At 44.8% G+C, this 22,146-nt stretch overlaps 1 protein-coding gene across 1 annotated transcript in view; it reads left to right on the top strand.

Annotated features, from left to right (window-relative positions):
• NR2E1 (nuclear receptor subfamily 2 group E member 1) overlaps positions 1-16,147 on the top strand; it is a 38,152-nt gene extending 22,005 nt beyond the window's left edge. The window contains exons 2-9 of the mRNA XM_019520231.1: positions 217-391; positions 1,744-1,831; positions 2,560-2,795; positions 4,021-4,167; positions 9,407-9,503; positions 9,893-10,042; positions 10,299-10,404; positions 14,693-16,147. Coding sequence (XP_019375776.1) covers positions 217-391; positions 1,744-1,831; positions 2,560-2,795; positions 4,021-4,167; positions 9,407-9,503; positions 9,893-10,042; positions 10,299-10,404; positions 14,693-14,855 — 1,162 coding nt within the window. The 3' untranslated portion in view covers positions 14,856-16,147. The remainder of the gene's footprint in view (positions 1-216; positions 392-1,743; positions 1,832-2,559; positions 2,796-4,020; positions 4,168-9,406; positions 9,504-9,892; positions 10,043-10,298; positions 10,405-14,692) is intronic.
• The last annotated feature ends 5,999 nt before the right edge of the window (positions 16,148-22,146 follow it).

Here is a 22,146-nt window from a genome sequence, read left to right as displayed (position 1 = left end):
GGGGGGGGGGGGGGGAGCCCTGTGCAGACAGTCCCCCTCGCTGGGACGGGGGGCCCAGCACCTGCTGTAACCCCAGCCTCTGCCCCTGCCCCCAGCCCAGCTCCTGCCAAGGCTGCAGGTGGGGGAGTGGGCAGTGCAGAGGGAGTTGAGGTGCCTGTGGCAAGGGGCAGTGAGGGCCACAAGCCCTGCTCAGGGTCCCTGGTGAGCCCTGCTCAGCGCCGCTCCCTGTGCCCACCCGCCCACAGGTCGCATCCTTGACATCCCCTGCAAGGTGTGCGGGGACCGCAGCTCTGGGAAGCACTACGGCGTCTATGCCTGTGATGGCTGCTCTGGCTTCTTCAAGCGGAGCATCCGCAGGAACAGGACCTACGTCTGCAAGTCAGGAAACCAGGTACCGGTACCCCCGGGCTGTAGGGACCAGGACTGGCACCTCCCCTGGCTGGGCATTCCCACCCCCCACACCCCGGCACAGGGGCCAGCAGGGCGTGGACTGCACCTTGCTGGGCCCTCATGGGATCCCCCCTGCCCTGGGAACACTGGCAGCTCCTGGCACTGCTCCCAAGACCTGAGGTCAAACCTCAGTCTCCAGGACATGGATGGCCTGGCCTGGACACAGCCACTCCACTGGCCCCAACCCTATCTGACCAGCCCCACTCCAGGCAGTGCATTGGAGGGGCCCAGGAGAGGATGAGGGGCAGGCTGGGACAAGGCTGCCCCCCCAACCCCCAGCTCCCTGCTGCCTTCTCTCCCCACCTTCCCCCTAACCCCAGCCAGCTACATGTCCCCTTCCAGCCCTGTGCCCCTCTGTGTCTGCGGGACAGGCTGGCAGAGGAGGGGACCAGCCTCAGGCATGGGGCTAAGGCTGGAGCACAGGCAGAGCTGGGCTGGAAGAATAAGGTGAGGGCAGGGCTGGGTGCCCTCTGGCTGGTGGTTGTCTCCTGCCCAACACCACTTCCCCAGGGCTTGCCTGCCCGGGCCATGTGTGGATCCCACTCCAGATTTCCCTGGTCCAGCTAAGCCCAGATCTGGAGCCAGGTGCCCAGGGGGCCTGGGGCACTCCCAAGGGATAAGAACATAGGAATTGCCAATGTCAGACCATAGGTCCTTTTTGCTCCACCTCCTGTCACACAGTGACAGAGTGGAGGCTAAAAGGGGGAGTGAACTGGGTCTGACCAGGGTTTCCTCCCTCCTCACTGTTCCTTTCTGTCTTGCAGCCTCCAGAAGTTTAAGGTCTAGTTCTGATTCAGAGGCTGTGTCCCTAATAGCTCCTGATGCCCCTTTCCTCCAAGAATGTGTCCAAGCCCTTTTTCGAATGTGGCTAACCTGTCAGCTTCCCCACCTCCGGGTGGCCAGGAGTTCTGTCCGAACTGCAGCGCCATGCTGGGTGAAAAGGAACCTCCTTGTGTTACATTTAAGCTGCCTGCGTACTCCTTTCATTTCATGACTCCTAGCTCTTGAACTGTGAGAGACAGCACATCAAAAATCCCTGTGTCCTTGCTTTGCACTGTTTAGTATATTGTGGACCTTGTCATGTCCCCCCATCAGGCATCTCTCTCTCTTCCAAACTGAACGGGCCTAGCCTCTGTAGTGTAGCCTCTCCCCCTAGGGAACCGCTCCAGATCACTGATTATCTTTGTTGCCCTCCTCTGGACCCTGGCCAGGGTGTAGTCTGTGTGGTGGGGCAGGCACTGTGTTGTCCCAGTCCCCCCTTCTCATGGCAGGGCTGTGCTGTGCTTGTTGCAGGGGGGCTGCCCAGTGGACAAGACGCACCGGAACCAGTGCCGGGCCTGCCGGCTGAAGAAGTGCCTGGAAGTCAACATGAACAAAGATGGTAGTTGAACCCTTTGGCCTGCCTGGGCGAATGAAGACTAGATCTAGCCACTCACTCTCCCGGGCTCTGGGAGATGAGAGGATCAAGGGCAAAGGCAGGGGTTGCAGGGTGTGTGAGGCGGGCACAGGCTTGTATAATGCCAGCCCCATCCCATCCCAGGTCCCATGTGTCCTGGAAGCCTTTTAGATCTACCACTTAGAGGAATCTTCCCTGGGGGCCCAAGTGGGTCACAGCCTTGAGTGATAGCTCTCCCCCCAGCTCAGGCTTGACTCCTGTCAAGGCAGAAGGCTTTGCTGGATCTGAGACACTGCCTGGCAAGGGCACAGCCAGGACCTTGCCAAGTATGAACACCTGGGCTTTGGCAGATCTGCCCTGCAGGCTGCTGTGACACACCCACCACCTACCCACCTGTGAGCAGGGCAAGGGAAAGTGATGATAACTCTAAATCTCCTGCTGGCACTTATGTAACTAGTAACAGAGAGGGGCTGGAGAGATGGCTATGCATGTCCAGGCACACCAGATCATGCTTTGACTGGGTCTGGGTAAAACAATCTGCCCTGGGAGATATATGCTGTGCGTGCTAGAAGGCATTGGATATGCAGGATCCACTACTTCAGCACAGCTCACTAGGTGACTGTGCCTTAGGAGCCCCGGTGAAGACAACAGGAGCCTTTCTGAGTCACTTGATTTCCTGAGTCTTTTTTCCTCCCCTTCCCCGCACCCTCCAGCTGTTCAGCATGAAAGGGGCCCACGGACATCCACAATAAGGAAGCAAGTAGCTCTGTATTTCAGAGGACACAAGGAAGAGAATGGAGCTACCCCACACTTTCCCTCTGCTGCTTTACCCGCCCCCGCCTTCTTCACTGCTGTCACCCAGCTGGAACCCCACAATCTAGAGCTGGCTGCTGTGTCCACTACTCCAGAAAGGCAGACCTTAGTGGGACTTGCACAGCCAACTCCAAAGGTCAGCTCTCTCCTGCTGATGTATCTCGCACTTTGCAGGCTAGATGAACACTTGGATGAGATGGGTTAACCAGGAATGGCCCTGCCTTGGGCAGCAGATTGGATTAGATAACTTCTTGAAGTCCCTTCCATCCCTGTCTTTCTATGTTTCTACTCAGCAGAGGACTGGCAAAAAGATGTTACATTTAAGGGAAAATACTGAGAAAAAAAATCGAGGTGGGGAGAACCTCAGCTTAGAGCTGGGTTCATTAAGAGGGGTGAGAAATTCCCTTGGTTTTCCCAAAAATTGTGTTTGAATCAGAACTGCCAGATGGGACCCTCAATATTCATAAGATCATTTTGACATGGAGGGTAAAATATGAGTTTCTTGCTCTATGCAGTTAAACACACTCGCATGCACTTTAAACAGTCTTACATATGCATATGTGTTACATAGAAATGCACACATGTGCAGTGGAACAATGCATAAGTACTGCCACCTACAGACTACACATCAGCCGACTTGTTTCAGCCTTACTAGATGCTAGACTAGGAGAATTGTTGACTTTCCGTTCAATAAAAGGTCCACCTCTGTAACGATTAGTCCCTAATCCATTGTCAGGTCCCGAACAAATCACTGGAGTCTATCCAGATGGCTGTGTTCACAAATGTGATTAATCTTCCTGTTTATTTCTTGGCTTTGAGATGGTATAAACAGAGTATCAGTAACCTGAAAAATTAGGAGCTATCTGAGAGTTATTCATAAGAACCAAAATATATCCATATTACTTTATCAAAATATATATAGGCACATTTGCACAGATAATCATCTAAATTGTTGTAAATCAAACTGGTTTATAAAGCCTGAATCAGTTTTTGAATTGGGGTCTCCTAATATATATAGTATTTCCCTGCTCTTATAGCAGAATTTGAAAACTTCTGCAGGTAGGGGATCAAACTATATATCAGCAGACTTTTTTACTAACTGTTACAGGTATAGTCTGTCTTTACTTGTAATGTAGTGCAATCCTACATCATTTATCCACATGAACAGCAATCATGTAACATGCTTTAGAGAGGGGGCACTGAAACCAATGGAAGATTTTTTTGTTGGCTGAAGGATGGGATTGCTGGAATTATATATTGTATAGGAGAATAATTGTTGAAGTGCAGGTGGGTGTATGTGTGAAAAATGTGATGTTTTCCCTTCATCTTATGATATTGACTTATTTTATTTCTTCTAACAGTATCCACATGAAGTCAATGGTACACCTATGTATCTCTATGAAGTGGCTACTGAATCTGTTTGTGAATCCGCAGCCAGACTTCTCTTTATGAGCATCAAATGGGCCAAAAGTGTTCCAGCCTTTTCCACTTTGTCATTACAAGATCAGGTAAGGATTACACAATAAGGAATTACCCTTACAGTAACAGTATTTAAGAGGGGTTCAGTCTTTAAAATTCAGATCTGCATCTGGATTTTCACCATTCCAGAGCTCTAAATGCTTTTGTTCTGGCTAGTAACAAAGATATATTATTTGAACAGCAATTTTCATGTGACTGAAATAGTTATTTTATAGAGCAGATGAAACTCAAAAAGGGAACAAATGATGATATTAGATCATTTTTCTTAAGAGGCAGCACACTCCAGAGGGCAGGGCACAAGGCAGGAAAACAAGAGACCTAAGGTAAAATCCCAGCCCCACTGAAGTCAATGGTTAACAAAGTCAATCTGACTTCATGGATCCATGATTTTACTTCTGGGCTCTTCCACAGCTCTACTACTATGTAAGCTTTGGTGAATCACTTAGCTTCTCTGTGTCTTAGCCTCCCCTTCTGTAAAATGGGGGTAATGATATTTACTCTCTATTTTAAAATCTGTTGGTGCTTATGGATGAAAAGTACTTTATGAGTTAGATATTATACTTCTTAATTCTAGTAGTATACATTTGTCAGTTGATTTTGTAATCATTCTATGTCGGTGGAGTTACTTCACATTCATGCCAGTGTGATGATGAGAGCAGAATTTGGCTTGCCCTTTTTTGTTAATTAAAATCTTCCTTAATTTGTCTTGTTTTCCTCTGTGACAACTTGCCTTTGCCTCAAGTAAATTGTGTGCAAACCAAGTCATTTCTTAATGACTTGATTTTTGATGAGGACATGATGCATTGTGTATACTGTATTAATTCTGAAAAGTAATCAGGCAATAATAAAAGAAAAAATCAATACAAAACTCCAATCACAAAATATTCTTAATATTTTGATGTTATTGAGTTTAATTATGTAATATGATTACTAGAAAGAAAAACACCGTATTTTAAATAGCACATATAACGATATTAATTGACTCTTCTAAGAGTCACCAAATAGAATACACTAATGTATCATAGACCAAACATTGTAAGCCTTATTGGACAAAACAAGTGCACATTCGGAGCTAAAAAAGATCTTTTTAGAAGGGCAATGGTGTTGTCTTCCTAAAACAGAAAGGCATTTATTTAGATAAATTGAAATATCCCTTTGCCAGGGCTAGTCCCAGATTTTGAGGATACTTTTGCAGAATTAAATAGGCAGGGCCTCATTCATTTTCCCTCTAAGTATTGTCACTGGTGAATCAGATTTGTACATTCAGGGCCACTGGCTGAGATGCTGCAATGAGGGCATAAGCCAAAGACTTAACAGTGAAAAGGAAACTGTATTTATGAAGACAATGGCCCAGATTCTTCCACTGCTGAATGCAAGCCACCACCATTGGCTTAATTACAGTTGTTCCTGTGTGGCTGGATCTGACTATCACAGAGTTCAAAGGAAGTACAATTAGGCCTGGACCACATGCATAATGGGCTTTGCTCTGAATATCACAGCCACTTCAATAAGAAAGCTCTCTCAAAACGCAAGCTGTGGTCCAGTTCAGCCCTGGATCATTACTATTAATGGCAGTCCACCTGGGCCAGGACTTAATTTGGTTTGATTTATAAAAATTCCCCTGGAGGCCATGCCTGTTAGAGGAGTGAGGTGGGGTAGTGGAAGAATTTCTGAGAATACAGACCATTCTATACCACTCAACGTTCCTCAAAAAGATAGGACAATTACCTGTCACAGACATCAGAATATCCTGTCATCTTAAGAGAACCAGCTACATATTTTATTTTACAAATACTGCATATAAAGAAGTTGTAATAGCCATTGAGTCTCTTTTAAAGTGGAAGCCTTTCATCTTTTCCATTATTCTGTACATTTTCTAGAAATGGGTGAGTTGAAAAAGTTTCAAGGTTCTTTTTAGATATGCCCATCAATAACAGGAGGTCATCCTTTCAGACCAGCTGCAGGACACACAACTCTGGAAATGCATACGCTCCAGAGTCCATAATCTGAGTATAGTACTCTGGCTCAAATAATCAAGACTTCTCAAACTTAAAAGGTTTTCAGTTCTGGGATTTTGTTTGAATTTCTTTCTACCTTGGTTCCTCTATCACACTCAGGAGAATTTCAAAGATCTGATTTTTAAAGCCTTTTTTCCCATAATTAATCAGAGAGTTGATTCTTGTAATTGAACAACTATTCAATTTAATTTGACAGTGGTATGGATATTGATATCTGAATTTCCTTTGTATATCTCCGATGTCTGCCTGAGCAGAGTCCGAAATCATTTCCTAGGATCTGTTTTTGTTTAGAAATCATCTAGAAAAATTAAAATATTGTGAATCTATAACTATATGTCACAGTTCTATCTTGAAAAGTGTGAAAACCAGCCTGTTGACAATATGCCCATCACTAACAAAAGGTCATCCTTTCAGACCAGCTGTAGGACACACAACTCTGGAGATGCATACGCTTCAGAGTCCATGATCTGAGTATAGTACTCTGGCTCAAATAATAATTTGTCATTAAATGATTTTCTTCGGGAGCTGCATATAAGCTGCCTGGAAGCTGCATGCAGCTCAGAAGCCAGTTTGGTCACAGCTGTTCAAGACCATTGCCTATTCTGGAGCAAAGTAGAAATAAGGGTCGAATCTCAAAAAACTCAGAGATTTTTTTAATTACTTTGAGAAACAAGGGTCATTTATAAATTAAACATCAATTAATCAAACTGGTGCTTTTAAAGCTTTATGCATAGGAATTTGAAGAAACTCAGCTATCAGAGACTAAAGCCCTTTAACTTTCTGAAGTCTTCAGGCTTCAGGTGGGAAAGAAAATACGAAATTGATATCTTCCAGGAAACACAGTTCATTCTCGTTGTATCTGCATGACTGAGTGACAAAAAGATTTTTTAAAGGAAATAAGTGGCTCTGAATTGATTTCTTCATACAACACAGAAACCTGCATATCTAAAAGAGATATCAGTTCTTTATAAAGCAAAGATTATCTGGAGGAGGATATAGCTTATAGTCTCCAGTGTTCAGAAATAATTAGGAGTTCGTTCTGTTCTACTCAGAGCAGACCTGAGAAGGATACTGCACTTCACATTTTTTCAACTGTAGCATAATATGCTGTGCAGTCTTTGTTACTGTAAAAGTCAATGCAATTACTTAAACATTGATTATGTATAAATAGTTATGATTACTTACTTTGCAGTCACTATCTCAATGTTGTATTAAATCTCTGCAACACATTTTAGATAGTATGAAATGACTGTGATGATAAGTATTTTGACTTGTGAAGCTCTATCCCTCAATCTAATGAAATCTGTGCAGTTTGAAATACTAAGTATTAAACATTAGGCATATAATAAGGAAATTACATTTTTTGCATGATATTGATACTACTGATATACACTGCTTACACATTTGAGTCTAAGAAAATGGAAATTCAATTAAAATTTTGTCTACCTTTTTTTCCATGTTAAAGAAACATTGCCAGAATTGGTAGGCCTGATAGGTGACTTTCCATTTCCCCTAATAAACTATATAGTTGAGACATCTGAGTTTATAAGCAAAATCTTTGGCTAGCATGCAAAATTTATTAGGCTGAGGTTAATCAGATAGTTAGGAATCCCTCCACCTCTTCCACCAGTTTCAAAGCACCGGAATGGCCACTTTTGCAACCCCTTACAGAAGTCTTAGCATGGCAGTAGCATCATCAAGTCCTGAGCTTTGCTTCCTTTTCCTAAAAGGGCAAAGCAGCTTCATTACAGGGAAGTCACCAAACAGTGCTTCCTGAGCTTACTTCTGCCTTGCTCCCAAAATAACTTCCACTTTGTCTTGGAATACAAAGAAGTATGGTGATCCTACCATGTGCTCTCTGTGGCATGTCCCCCAGCTCAGATCATGGAACTAATGAAGTTTTGGCAAAGGAAGTGGGTTAGGCCAAAAGTCCATACATGCAAAAATACACTGTGCTGTTTTTACCAGTCTAAGCCGTAACAAAGCTGAATTCTCTTCTCCTGTACACCAGTGCATCTCCAGTGAAATCAACTGGATTGTCTTAGTGCAAAAGAAGAGTCAAGCATAGCACAGTGGTTGCCATTCAGCCTCCCTGTGAAAAAAAATCTACATCACCAAATGAGTGAGCAAACCATGTCACAAACTGCACTGACCAGATCTAAATCTTGGTACCCCAGACTTCTTGGTTGCTTGGGTTTGGAATTGTTTGGTCCATTATGCAGAGAGAAGGACAAGCCAAAATGCTTGGGTCTGGATTCAAACAGGTGAGGGAAGTTTGTAGCTAAGGGTCTCACTCTGAAGGTAAAAAAAATCAGCAACCACTTTGCAAGGATTATCTTAAGCAAAAATAGGAAAACAAGTCAAATTGAAAATATGCAAGTATCTCCGTGTACTATCTAAGAATGACAGATGTGTTCAGCCAAGAATGGGTTAAAGGTAAAAAAGCTATTTCTGGTGATCATAAAGTAGTGCTTTGAAGGAACTCTCTAGCAAATGAGGTCACCATTGATTTGATAAATCATATATTTGTAACATAAAACATCACCAAAAGAACTGCTCAGGTTCTATTCCCCCCTCTACATGTATACTTGTTAACACTGAGGGTTTTAGTGGCAACCATTAATCCTTCCAGATCATGGTGCATGCACAAGAGGTCACCCAGACCTTCAACACATATGACTAGGGAGGAGTGGAGGCTACCCAGATCTTTCATCTCCCCTTTATGCCACCGAGACCAAATCCAAAGGACAGACTGAGTCCAGTTGTTCGGTGCCTCCATGGCTGTGGTTGTATAAGCATCCAGGAATCAAACCCAGGTGTCCTGTATGGCAGACAAGTATTCTACCACTGAACCCCGGGGGACTCCAACACTGAGGTGCACATGGAGAGAAGAGACCTTTCACTGTAGAAGCCTACTCAAGAAAAATATGCATAGATGTTTATATAGACTGCAAGGCCTTTGTGGCGGGATCTGTCTCTGTTTCTGTTTGTACAGCACCTAACACCATGGAGATTCTCTCCACCCACAGCCTAAAACAAGTCATTAGTCCCAGTAATAGATCTACAATGCATATGGTTAGGCATAGATACCTTATCAAAAAGATGAAAGAAAAGCTAAAGTACTCAGAGGGAAAAATACCATGACAGGCATTTAAAGTAGTTTTTAAAATAACAGAAATTTACATAGTGAAATTGTTTATAAATCTATAAATTATACACCATGTTATATTGTACATCTATTGTATGACAGCTGATGCTTTTGGAAGATGCTTGGAGAGAACTGTTTGTTCTAGGAATAGCACAATGGGCCATTCCAGTTGATGCTAACACTCTACTGGCTGTATCTGGTAAGAATTGCACAATTTAATGACTTTGTTATAGAAATTACCATAAAAATACATTACTGAAAAAAGAACAACATGTAAAGAATAACAAATTTGTACTGAACAATAGAGCATACCTGTCATTTATAAATCTATATTTAAATGCAAATAATGTTGTTTTGTTGTATTCATGACTGCTTGCATTGTTATTTAAATGCAAATTACTGTGTTTGTTATCATTCAAGAGAAGATTTTATATTAACTTTCATACAATATAGTCAGTTTACATGGCATCAGATATCTAAGAGTGACAATTGAATAGATATTGATACAGAGGATTTTGTCAGAAATCAATATAAAATACTGCAAATGCCTTAATATTAGAGTATTTATTTCACATGTTTTTATTGTAGGCATGAATGGTGACAATACAGACTCTCAGAAGCTGAATAAAATTATTTCAGAAATACAGGCTTTACAGGAGGTTGTGGCTAGATTTAGACAACTTCGGCTAGATGCTACCGAATTTGCCTGTCTCAAATGCATTGTCACTTTTAAAGCTGGTAAGCAGAAATATCCCCTTGCTTTTTCACTCTGATTGCTATTGGTTAGCTACTTAAAACAACATTTTGTAGCAGAGATCCAATTACATCGGCTTACAGTGTTCTGCTGCTCAGTACTGATAGGCAGTGTTTCATGTAAGCATTAAAAACATTGTACAAATCATAGTGCATTCTTAGATAAATTTAATTAACACTAATGTAAATGTTTTTGACCAACTGAAGAGTCAAACTGACTGGTTACGGATCTGCTTTCCAGTACCTACACACAGTGGTTCTGAACTCAGAAGTTTTCGAAATGCTGCCGCCATTGCAGCCCTTCAAGATGAAGCTCAGCTCACTCTGAACAGTTACATCCATACCAGGTGACTGCTTTTTTTTTCAATATGCTTTTAAAATGCTGTAGGTGCCCTCCATGAAGGCAGTGGCACATTTCCATTAATTTAATGGGGCCAAAATGTCACACACCAGGTCAATGATGACTGTACGTCTGTGGTAGAATCTAGATTCTGCAAATGGAATAAGGGATATGGAATGTATTCAGATAAATGGGAAAATGGAGTTTTTTCCATCTGGGATTTTTCACAGCATTAAGTAACAAAAACAATAAAAGCAACAACACATATAAAAATAACAGCACTTTTCTTCCAAGAATTTAAAACTTTTTACTGTTTTGTTATACCCATTTTGAGGTGGGGAAACTGAAGCACAGAGAAGTCAAATCACTCATCCAAGACCCTAGAGTGAACTCATTCCAGAGGTGGGAACAGAAAAACTGAGATCTTGTGACTCTTAGTTAGGGCCATAGCAACAAAAATTATGAGAGTTAAAATATATAAAGAAGATTTTCACTTCAGTCTAGTCCTGTGTAACATAATCAAGATGCAGAAAACAACCATAAGAAGGTGCAACTGTCACCTTTTAAAATTAACAATAAAACTGGGAAGGCACTATGCAGTCTACAAACCACTCTACTATTCTTCTTACTATATAAACCATCTTTTTAATATTACCACTGCTTAGAATAACTTCCCAACTTGGGCCACAAGTCTAAGAGTGTGGCCCAAGCCGTTCATTTGGCAACTAGGACACTGTGGGGAGAGATGCATGGGGGAGAAAAGTGCAAAGGAAGAAAGGGTGCTTCTTCTAGCTCATTCTTTGCAACTCTTCCAGCCATTTGAGGGGCTGCAGTCATAAATTCTGAATGGTTTTGCCCCTACTTAAGTTGGCCTTGAAGATGAAGCAATTTAGAGATGGAGGGAGTAGGTAGAAAGGAAAGGAAGGGGTATAACTTCTCTGTGGTACCTTGCAGCTTTCCCATTCCCTTTGCAGTTCACTACCCTTGTCCCCTTCTAAATTTATGTAATGCCTAATGCAGTGGTTCCCAACCTCGGGTCGCGACCCAAATGAGGGTTGCAGAGGCAATGTCGGTGGCACTGCACACCAAAAACAAGCTGCACCGCATGCCGGGAGCTCCCAAGCCCCTGCCCCCAGGCTCCACTCCCAGCACCAGGTTGCAGCAAAAAAAGGTTAGAAACCACTGGTCTAATCATATCAAACTGCTTCTTCCAGGCCTGGATCCACAGTAGTGTGGCTGCACCCTCCCCTTTTGGATTGGACTGCACCACAGGAGCCTCTGGGGACTTTTTTAAGATCCTAAAGGAGGTGCAAATCCCCCCTCCCCTCCTCTTCTCTATCTCCCCCACCTGGTGCTGTTGCTTTCTTTGCTGTCCTGGGGGTGGGAGAAGCACCAGGGGCTGTTTCTTCTGCCCCAGCCTGGCCGCATGCAGGCTGGGCTCAGTTGGGGATGGTGACAATGGCAGTGTGGATGGGCAGGGGGAATCCCCTGCCCTGCAGCTGCTTTCAGGAGATGGGGCAGGGAGGAGGGAACTACTCTTCTGTCATGCTGTGGCTGCTATCCCTATCCCCAGATGAAGGGAGGGGTTGAGGGGAGGGAAGGGGAGTGGGGATTTTCACCTGTTTTAGGGACTTGAAGAAGGAGGCTTTTAAAGGGGTCTTTTTGCATTGGGGGGGAGCAAAAAAGGCTGTCAGCTAGGGGTGTAACCACCCCTGCAGTGCAGGTTGCTGCTCCTGCACCCCTCTTTGAGGTAAATCCTGGATCCACTGTTGGCATCTTCCTCTACTACTGTTCTAAGAATGGGCAACACTCAAATTTACTCTTTTCAACAAGGGCTTTTCCTCACCTTCCACTGACCCCTTCACTCTTCTGGGACAATGGAGCTCTCTTGTGAAAAAAAATAAAGCTCTTCTGTGCAAGAAATAGCTTTCTCAGAAGACAGTCAAAGACTGTTGAATGAATTCCCTCAGAAATGACCACAAACCTCACCATCTTCTGCTCCAAGCACCAGGCCCTTCCTTTGACTTTGCCCTAAATATGAACATACAACAATGTCAGTTTACGTATTTATCTGTGTGTACATCTAATACAAAACACTCCACTAGACACATTTCTGTCTCTGGTGACAGAAGGAGAGAACAAATATGTGACTAACTAAGAAATGGTGGCATTAAGCATTATATAAGAACAGAATAAAATAAAGGATATGATTTAATGATCAGTGAGTTACATGTGTGAATTCAAATGGCAACACATCCCTAAGGAAATCCTAAAAATTAAACACAGCTATCACCTACGCTTAAATTCAATTATTTTCCAAACCCAAGAACACTTTTAATTGCTTTATATCTATAAGAAAAATGATGCTCACTGTCTTTGAAGTCCACTTGTTTAGACTGAAGAAAGTAACCTACACTGTGGAAGTTAACAAACATACAGCAGCCTGTTGCAGCAGTACATACTGAAAGGGCCAGAGTGGCATCTTTGTGGCCTATGGAAGAATCTCCACATTAATATTATGCCATGGGATTCAGGCTTACATGAGCAGTCAGAGGGAAAAGCCAAAGATGTTATACTCCACATTCCACGGGAACAGATTTTCCGCTGGTGAATGCCTGGGAAATCCTCTTATTTACACTAGTTGTACACTGGTATAGTTCCACATGCTTCAGTGTTGGAGGAGAATTAGGTTCCAAAAATCCCAGGCATAAGCTTGGGACTTACTGACTGAGTGACACAAAAACTATGCCGCAGCCCAGACTGCTGTCAACAGTGATGCCAGGCACTAAAACATATTGAATAGATCATATTCTTCCATGGATATTTCTGCAGGAGCTAGCATTAAGCCCAATACCACATGGGTAAAAAGTAAAAGCAGAAATTAGGAACAACATTATTTCTCTCTAGCCTCCCTCAGTAATTCATTATTTTAAATCCATACTGTTTGGCATTTTACTAATGCAGAAAAATCTATGCCACTTTTCTGGAAAGGCAAGCATTCAAAAATGCTGTTAGTTGAGTCTTCTGGATCTAAAACAAAACATTTGTTTCCTTTTTTTTTTTTTTTGCAGTGCCTTATGGTTTGCACTATATTTTGATGTATTCTCATAATAATGTGTGGAATTTTGTAGGTGAAGCCCTGCTTGCACTGAAATCCATGGCAGAGCTCACATTGATTTCAATGGGATCAGGATTTCATTCTCATGAAGAGAGATGGCTTGATTCTGCTCTCGCTCTCATTTTACACTTGTGTCAATCTTTTGATTTCACATTGGTGAAATCATTTGATTTCAGGGCAACTGCTCCAGGTTTAAATGGCTGCAGTAGGAATGTTCTCATACTAGACCCAATTCCTTTTTCACTTACACTATGTAAGTTAGGAGTAATTGCTCTGAATTTAGCAGAGTTATGTTGGTGTTAAACCAGCATGAGTAAGATCTAAACGTGCCTCATATTGTTTTACTTTTTAAAAACTGGAAGGGATCTGTGACTGAAGAGAATGTAGAACTGCCTTTTATACATGCAGATTTTCTGAGTGCAGGGGAGGCAACTTAGCTACTTAATCAGAGTTTTACTCTTTTAAATGTAAACTGGTAATATTTACACAGTATTTATATAGCACCCAGAAGCATGCAAAATAATTCATATAACATGCTGGGTAAATTTAATTTTTAATATTATCAACACAGTTTACTTATGATTCTCATGTGAATTGCACCTAATTCATGATTATTGTCTCAGATGCCAGGACAACATTTTGTCTCTGTAGGAGTTATCCTTCTGAGGGAACTAAACAAAATATCTAGATAACAAATATTGGCTCAAATCCTGCTAAACTCACGCAGGAGCATTCCCACTAAAGTCAACATTTCAGCTCATGTAAGAAAAGGATAAAACTAGTGGAGAGTAGATTTAGGTTAGACATTAGGAAGAATTTTTTTGCAGTAAGGGTGGCCAGAATCTGGAATGGGCTTTCAAGAGAGGTGGTGCTGTCACCTAACTTGGAGGTCTTCAAGAGGAGGCTTGATAGTCATCTGGCTGGGTCATCTGACCTCGGTCCTCTTTCCTGCCAGGGGCAGGGGGTCAGATACGATAATCCATTGTGGTCCCTTCTGACTCTATAATCTATGAATCTATGAGTAAGGACTCATATAATATAAATGTTCATCCCACAAGTAACATCCAATCATACAATTTGCTGATTCGGGTATTTGCTGTTCTATGAGGTAAGCTAATTTGACTTTTAGAGAACTGTGGAAAACCTCAGTAAGATTCCCTATGTTTTTGTATTCTAGGTATCCCACACAACCCTGCCGTTTTGGAAAACTCTTATTGCTGTTGCCGGCTTTACGTTCAATAAGCCCATCTACAATAGAAGAAGTGTTTTTCAAAAAGACCATTGGGAATGTGCCAATTACAAGACTGCTTTCAGATATGTACAAATCCAGTGACATATAAATTACCTTAAGAATAAACAATCAGGATGGACAGTTTGAGAAGAACTTTTATTCATGGAGAATAAGCCTCAACTAACACACTCTACAGGAAGCATAAGCCTGGGAATGGTTAGCCTTTAAACTCACTGACAAAGGAAAAGTATCCCAGTAGATATGATTCTTCTGCCTTGAACAGAGTGCTTTAGATCATGGAGAGAATGCTTTTCCACACAGATGGACTGCAATGGATGGAATTTGGCTGCTTCTCCTGTTACTATAGGGTGGTAGCAATTCATTTGTCAGTCACAGTTAACAAAGACTATGCTATTCTCTCCTTTAGCCGGCAGATTAAGATAAAATGTGAAAGAAGGTACTTTATATTTCTTTCAATATTTGGAATTGTGTAACCAAACTTTGCTCCTATTTGTTATGCGACATGAGGTGGCCTTCAGAACTGTTTTAAGAGTAGCTTATGTTGGTGAATATGTTCTTAATATTATAGGAAACATTTAAAATCAGGTTACCAAAACATTGCTTCTGTTGTAATACATCATAAAGTGGCCTTCAGAACTGATTTTAAAGTAGCTTATGATGGCAGTTATGTTTGGGAACCAATAGGCCAGGCCTTCCTGTAAAATGAACTGGTGAACTTTGATGAGAACCTCACCAGAATTTTGGTTTGGTTAACACCTAAAAGACAAAAGAGCTTTACACACACAGGCACGCACGCACGCACGCACGCACGCACACACATCCATCCCTAAAAACAAAATAAAAGACAAGTCTGATAAGACTAAAACAGCAAAACCAAATAAAATGGAGACGATTGATTTAAGCATGCAGATCGCTGTCCCATTGACATAGTGCTGAAACCAAAGGCAATGGTGGCCAAACTATTTGTCAGTGAGATGTGCAGAAAGGTGAAATAACTCACAAAAATAATGGGGAAAAAAAGCTTACTTTAGAAGAAATAAAGATGGCTGATTGGTACAATGCTAACGGTCTTTGAGACTCTCCAATGCCTTTTTTTTTTAGAAGACTCCAGGTTCTAATGAAAGCCTTGATCATCTACACACGTTATAAGCTGCTTATTTGATATGAGACAATACATATGAAAAAGTAGGAAAAATCATTTAAAAGATAGCTGCTGTACTTTACAAATTTTGATTTGTTGTTAGAAACTAGCACTGAGAAAAATCAGCACTTGGACTATCATAGAATGAGTAAAACTTTTCTTGTACAAAGTGGATTAACTGATTTGTGAAGTTAAAAAGTTGTACTCATTGTATTTACAAAGAATAAAAATATATTGGATTTAAATTAGCCTTTCTTTGTTGTTTTTTTTTAACTTGTTTCACTCCACCCCTGTTTTACTTTCCTCTAGGTAGTATTATACTCTCCTAAGCAGAGAGCAGACATATTCTTTAAATAGATGTCTACCTGCCACAGGCCTTTTTACATCTTTCTCTGAAGCACCTGGTACAACTCCTTTTGGAAACAAAATAAAAGGCTAGGTGGATCACAGATCTATTCTAGCATGGCAGTTCCTATGCTATGCGCATTGCTGATAGCTAAACAACTATGCAGCTAACAAGAGGCTCTTGAGGCAAAAATCAATTAAGACAGTTTTACTTAGGTGTGCAATTATGTATTCAATCCAGAGAAAGAGGGTATCAGCTCCCAGATAGAAAGAAAAAGTTAGGAGGTCAACAAAAAGCAGGGAAGAAATTGAAGGACAAGGATTGTTGAGTGGTGACTGAAGAACATACAGTGAAAATATTATATGGAGGTACCAGCATGCAACAGTATGTTGCTATTTATAAATGTCAAGAAATAAAGACAACAAATGAAATCCTGGCTCCACTGAATTCAGTGGTAAAACTGACTTTAGTGAAGCCAAGATTTCACCCCATATGTTTTCCAGTTGTTCAGATCTGTGAAGACTTTTGCATGTCACACATTCCAAGGTGGCCAAATAAAGCAAACAGGGCTGCTCTTCAAAGTTTAGATGCTGTGGCTTTCAGCATCTGAGGAATTGCCCTCTTGTATGTGTGGCTATGGAGTGAGTGGAACCATCCTTCTGAAAGCGAGGCAAATCCTGGAATCATGTTCACCCTAAATCCTCTCTAAGCAGTATTCCCACAGCACATGTAAGGACTTGTGTTTTCTGCTCTCTCTGCACCTGGGAGGAGCAGAGGGAACATGACATGGCAGAGAGCAGCAATTTATTTCAAGTGCTAAGAAGGGACTGCATGAAGCTCTGGCTAGTATGTATGTATCTAATTTAACTGCCTGTAAAATCACCTTGTTTTAAGATTCAAGGTATGTAGTTTTTCATCTTTTTAATGCCAATTTAAATAGACAGCTGTGTTAAATACAAGAAACCAAAAATCAGCATAATTATAGCAAATAGCAGCAACAACAATATAATTCTGCAACCACATTCATTAGACCTTGTTGTGTGTATCTTAAGATGGTCACTCTTGGATCTAGGGGTGTACGACTAACTAAATTTGGCTGAAAAATAAATTTGCTGAAAAATATATTTAAAAATCCATTTCTGTACAAACAATTCATCATGTTTAGGCTTGTTTTAAAAAAAGCAAAGTGTTAGATTCACAAGAGGACCTAGGTACCATTCATAAAACCAGTGAAGAGGACAGTATGATGGTGGAGTACCTTTTAGCCTATAGTAGCTCTAACACTATAGTGCTAATAACCTTGCTCTTGCTGTATATGCTAGAGGTTAAGATACACAATAAGGAATAGGAAGGTGGGTTCAAAATCCCTCTGTTGGATTCAGAGCAGGAATCTGAAGTAAGTTCACATTTCAGGAGAACTCCCTTCTGGAGTACGTGTCTTGGGCTCCACTCTTGAAGCTGTTTTGCTGTGCATGCATGGGTAACATATTGACTGAGAGAGAGAATGCCACTATAACCTGGTAGTTCAGGCACTCTCTTGAGCTATGAGTAGACCTCAGTTCAAATCTCTGCTAAGAATCATGCACTGAGTGGATTTCAACCTTTGCCTCCCACACTGCAAGCAAGTGTTAAAGACCACTCCTCTTGGCCTTGCTGGTTCTGAATGGTGTCTAAAGTCTCATGTGAGCCTTTCAAAACTAAGCAGTTCAAACTTTCGGGCAATATGGAAACAAACTGTTTCTATGTTTAAAGCTTTCTTCTTTATCCCACCAAAACTACTAGCTATATTATTCTCCAATTTACTAAGAATTGATGAACCTGAAACTGCCTTGCAGCAAATAAATTATTCACAAAAGCAAACTGTCCAATGATCATTTTTACATCTATTTTGCCATAGCTAAAAAAGGCATTCAAAGGACACACGGGCAATCTCACTTCCAAATTAACAGGTGTTTGTCCATAACTGCATGAAACTGGGTGCATTGCTTTGGGAACGTCATACTCTGACTGAGAAGAACATAGCTTGTAGGCAGAGAGGACCATGGGCAACTGGTGCCACCTTAGTCGGGGGGGGGCACATGGCCCCCAGCAAGCAGTCAACGACTGGCCAATCGCACTGAGCGGGAAGTGGCCACGGCACTCCTGGAAGTGGCCACAGTGTGCTCACTCCCTGGCCGGTACTTACAGGGAGGGGACCAGTGCTCCCACCTGTGCCCCCTGCCTGTTGCCTAAGTGGGCAGTGTGGCCTCTCAGGGGGTGCACCAGTGCTCTCAGGGGCAGCACCCATGCACCCCCTATGCATTGCCACTGAAGAGGACAGAAGTTTCAGGGCCCAGTACAAGTCACTCTGTATAAAAAAAAAAAAGTAGCAAGTGCCACTGATGATGCATTTGGAGTCGTCATCCCCATGGCAGTAGGCCTAGCCCCAGCCTGAGGTGGAACCTGGACACCCCAGGCAGTAGAACTGAGAACCAGCTATATAAAGACAGAACTCCCCTCCCACAGAAGATCATGTGTGTTAGGAGAAAGAGAGATAAGCTTAGTATCATTTCAGCAGGGTGGATGATGCTCTCTATTGGCAGAATTTCACTGGAATTCACTTCCCTAAATTATGGCTTTAGCAGGGCTCATACATGAATAGGTGTAGTAAAAAAAAAAGTATGAGGAGCTGGCATGGTAAGTAAACCCTTACACTTAGGAAGCAGCCACTTCCTCCAAGTCTGTTCCTCAGTGCACACATCTACATGTACAAATACTCTTGGATGGGTTTACTTCAAAGTAATTTACTGTGGAGTAAACCCACCATGGGCAGGCATCTACACATGCAGGGTTTTGGGAGCAGATTTGTTACTCTTGGCAACAATTAGCTCCTGCCCCCTGGGGGCCATCTTTAAAAGACAGCCCTACTCCCTGCTCCCTAGCCAATTGCCTTCCTGGCCTGGAGCAGCCTGCAGAGCACAGTGCCAGCACATGGTGGCTGTCACCAGAGCCTCTGCCCACTGTGGCATGGCTGCTCCACCCTCAGGCCCCAGGAGCGACATCCTCTGCCCTGGGCTCCTGCTTGTCACCCTGCTCGCTGTGCTGCCCCATCATGGTGACCACCACCTAGGCCAAGTCAGTCTTGGCCCTGGTGGCCCTGCTGTGTGGCACAGCCACTTGGCCTGGCTCACCGCAGTGTCCCAGGCCTCCTCCCACCATGCGCCTACTGCCTGGACCCTGTGCTGCTGCTCAGACCCTGGTAGGGATGCTGATGCCTCGCACCTGGACACCACCATGGGGGCCATCCACATACTCCTTAGCTTCCTACCCCACCACCTGTGGGCCTGCCCAGCCAGTCAGGACTGGTGGCTGCACATCATCCAGACCACCTGGGGCAAGAAGCAGTAGCTAGAGCCATTCCAGATGACCCAGGCCACCTTCCAGGAGCTCCTCGATCAGCTTCACTGCACCTAGAGCAGCAGACCACCACTGTGTAGTGGCTCCTCCCCATGGAGACCTGGTGGCCCATTGCTCTGCTCAAGCTGGCCATGCCTGCCAACCTGAGCTGTTAGCCAGCTCTTCAGCATGGGCAAGGTGACTGTCAGGGAGGCCATCCTGGAGGTGGATGGTGCCCTCCAGGATGTGCTGAGACACACTGTGCTCTGGGTGCACACCCCCTGGAGGTGGTGGCGGGGTCCGTCCTCTGGGCTTCCCCCAGTGCATCAGGGCCCTGAATGAGACTGACATCCATGTCACCTACCGGTCCTGCAGTGACTGCCCCTACTACATTGACTGCTGTGGCGCCTCCACCAAAGTAAGAGGCAGCTCAGTGGGCAGTGCCCAAGATGCTTGTGTCTTCTGCAACTCTACCCTGCCAGCCCTGGTGGAGAGCAGGTGCTTTGCACCCAGGGTGCCAGACCCCAGCTGGGCAAGATGGCAGTCCTGCCTCTCCTCATCAGGACTCCACCTCCTCCCCTGGCTCATGCACTCCTACGCCAGCCAGCTGGACCCTCACCAGGCACACTTTAACTGGTGCCTGGACAGGACCTGTCCCCTGGTGGAGGGTGCCTTCAGTTGCCTCAAGGGATGCTGGTGCACCCTCACCACCCGACTCAAAGTTGCTGAAGCCAACATCCCACAGGTCATCATTGCAACCAGAGAACTGCATAACATTTGTGAGGCCCAGGAGGGCTCTTCTGTGAGGCCCAGGTGGAGAAGACGCAGCAAGCAGAGGATGCCTGACACTGGGAGTAGCAGCTGTGGTGGCAGCAACAGTGGCAATCCCCACAGCGGGGCAGAACAGTGAGCAGGGTGGCAAGTAGGAGTCCAGGGCAGAGGACGTCATTCCCAGGGCCTGGGGGTGGAGCAGCCATGGCACAGCAGGCAGAGGCTCTGGTGACAGCCACTGTATGCTAGCACTGTGCTCTGCAGGCTGCTCCGAGCCAAGAAGGCAGGTGGCCAAGGAATAGGGCTGGCTTTTAAAGATGGCCCCCCAGTCAGGGCTCCAGGTGAGTCACTCACCCACCAGTGGTGGCCAACCACCTCCTCTTGCAGCCCCTGTTGTAGCCCACCTGGCCCCAAGCCCCAGCCCCAGCATGCACTCCCAGCACCACACTCACTGCAGACAGTTTTCAGAAAAGCAGTTTATTCCCCTCCACAAACACAGACCTCCCCCTTCCACCTCCCTCCCCAACAACAGAGCCCTTACCCACCCCACACCAGACCCATCACCCTGCTCCACACAGAGCCCCTCCACCACCCACCACAAATAAAGCATCCTCATCTCTATGCAGACTATGTACAGTGTGTGCTGTATGTGCCCTCCTAGAATGGGGGGCAGTTGGGTGGGGGCATCTAGGGGGTGGAGCCCAGGGACAGGCACTCAGCACCCTGGCCTCTGGTTGCACCCCTATGGGCATGCATACTGCAGCAAGCCTAGGAGGCAGAGGGCTCACCTGTGGGCAATGGCAGGCACTGCCAGTGCAGCCAGCTGTCCCTCCAGCAGCCAGCAGGCCAGGCCAGGCCAGCACAGCCCACTTGCAGCGCTGGCCCCACTGCCAGCAGCTCCTGCTCCAGGGCCCTTGAAGCCAGGGTGAGTGGCTGGTCTGAGCTCAGGCAGAGGGGCTGGGTGGTGGAGGCTCCACAGTAGGAGCAGCTGACCAGTGGAGGTGCTGCTGCACCTCAGCCCAGGCCCATGGGGATGGGGATGGGGACTGCTGCTGGGGGGGCAGGCAGCTACTAGCAGGCAGGCAGCATACGGCTAGGGCTAGGGCCAGGGCAGCAGGTGGCATGAAGGCAGCTGCCAGGCCAGGATGGTGTCCATCACCTGGCAGTCCTCCTTTGTAGCCTCCACTCAAGGGTTGAGGGATTCCCAGTTGGGATATGGTATTCCTACCCTCCCCCCAAGGGATCTCTCCAGGGAGGCACCCTGGGGCCAGCTGTCCCCCCACACTGGCTCTGTGCCCCAAGTGTGCCCCTACTGAGAATGTCCCCAGCACACCCCAAGGAGCTGTTTGTATGGAACAGGGGGTACCTGACCCACTGTGCCCTGTTGCTGTTGATCACTGTGGTGCTCCAGGTGCAGCTGCAAACCTGGCATAGGACCCTGAGCTTTGATAGTGTGGAGGCCAAGGCCGCCCTGCCCCACAACCTCACTACTGCCTGGACAACTACCTGCAGCTGTGCTCCATGCCCCTGGCCCCCACAGCCAAGGACAACATCACCAATAGCATCAACATTTTCTTCCACATGTGGGAGGGCCATGGCCAGACCTGGAGGGGCAGAGGCTGCTCAGTAAGGTTTTGTGCTATCTCCCACCTCCCTGTGTGCTGTCAGAGGGAACCCAGGACCAGGGGAAGGCAGCTAGGCCAGGCAGGGGCCAGAGCAGGAAGGACCTTCCCCTTCCCCCCCCCC

The sequence above is a fragment of the Gavialis gangeticus genome, unplaced genomic scaffold (genome assembly GCF_001723915.1).
Source record: "Gavialis gangeticus isolate Ggan-Ray unplaced genomic scaffold, GavGan_comp1, whole genome shotgun sequence".
Lineage (NCBI taxonomy): Eukaryota > Metazoa > Chordata > Crocodylia > Gavialidae > Gavialis > Gavialis gangeticus.
The sequence above is the reverse complement of the archived record's forward strand: the minus strand, read 5'-3'. Positions and strand labels throughout refer to the sequence as shown.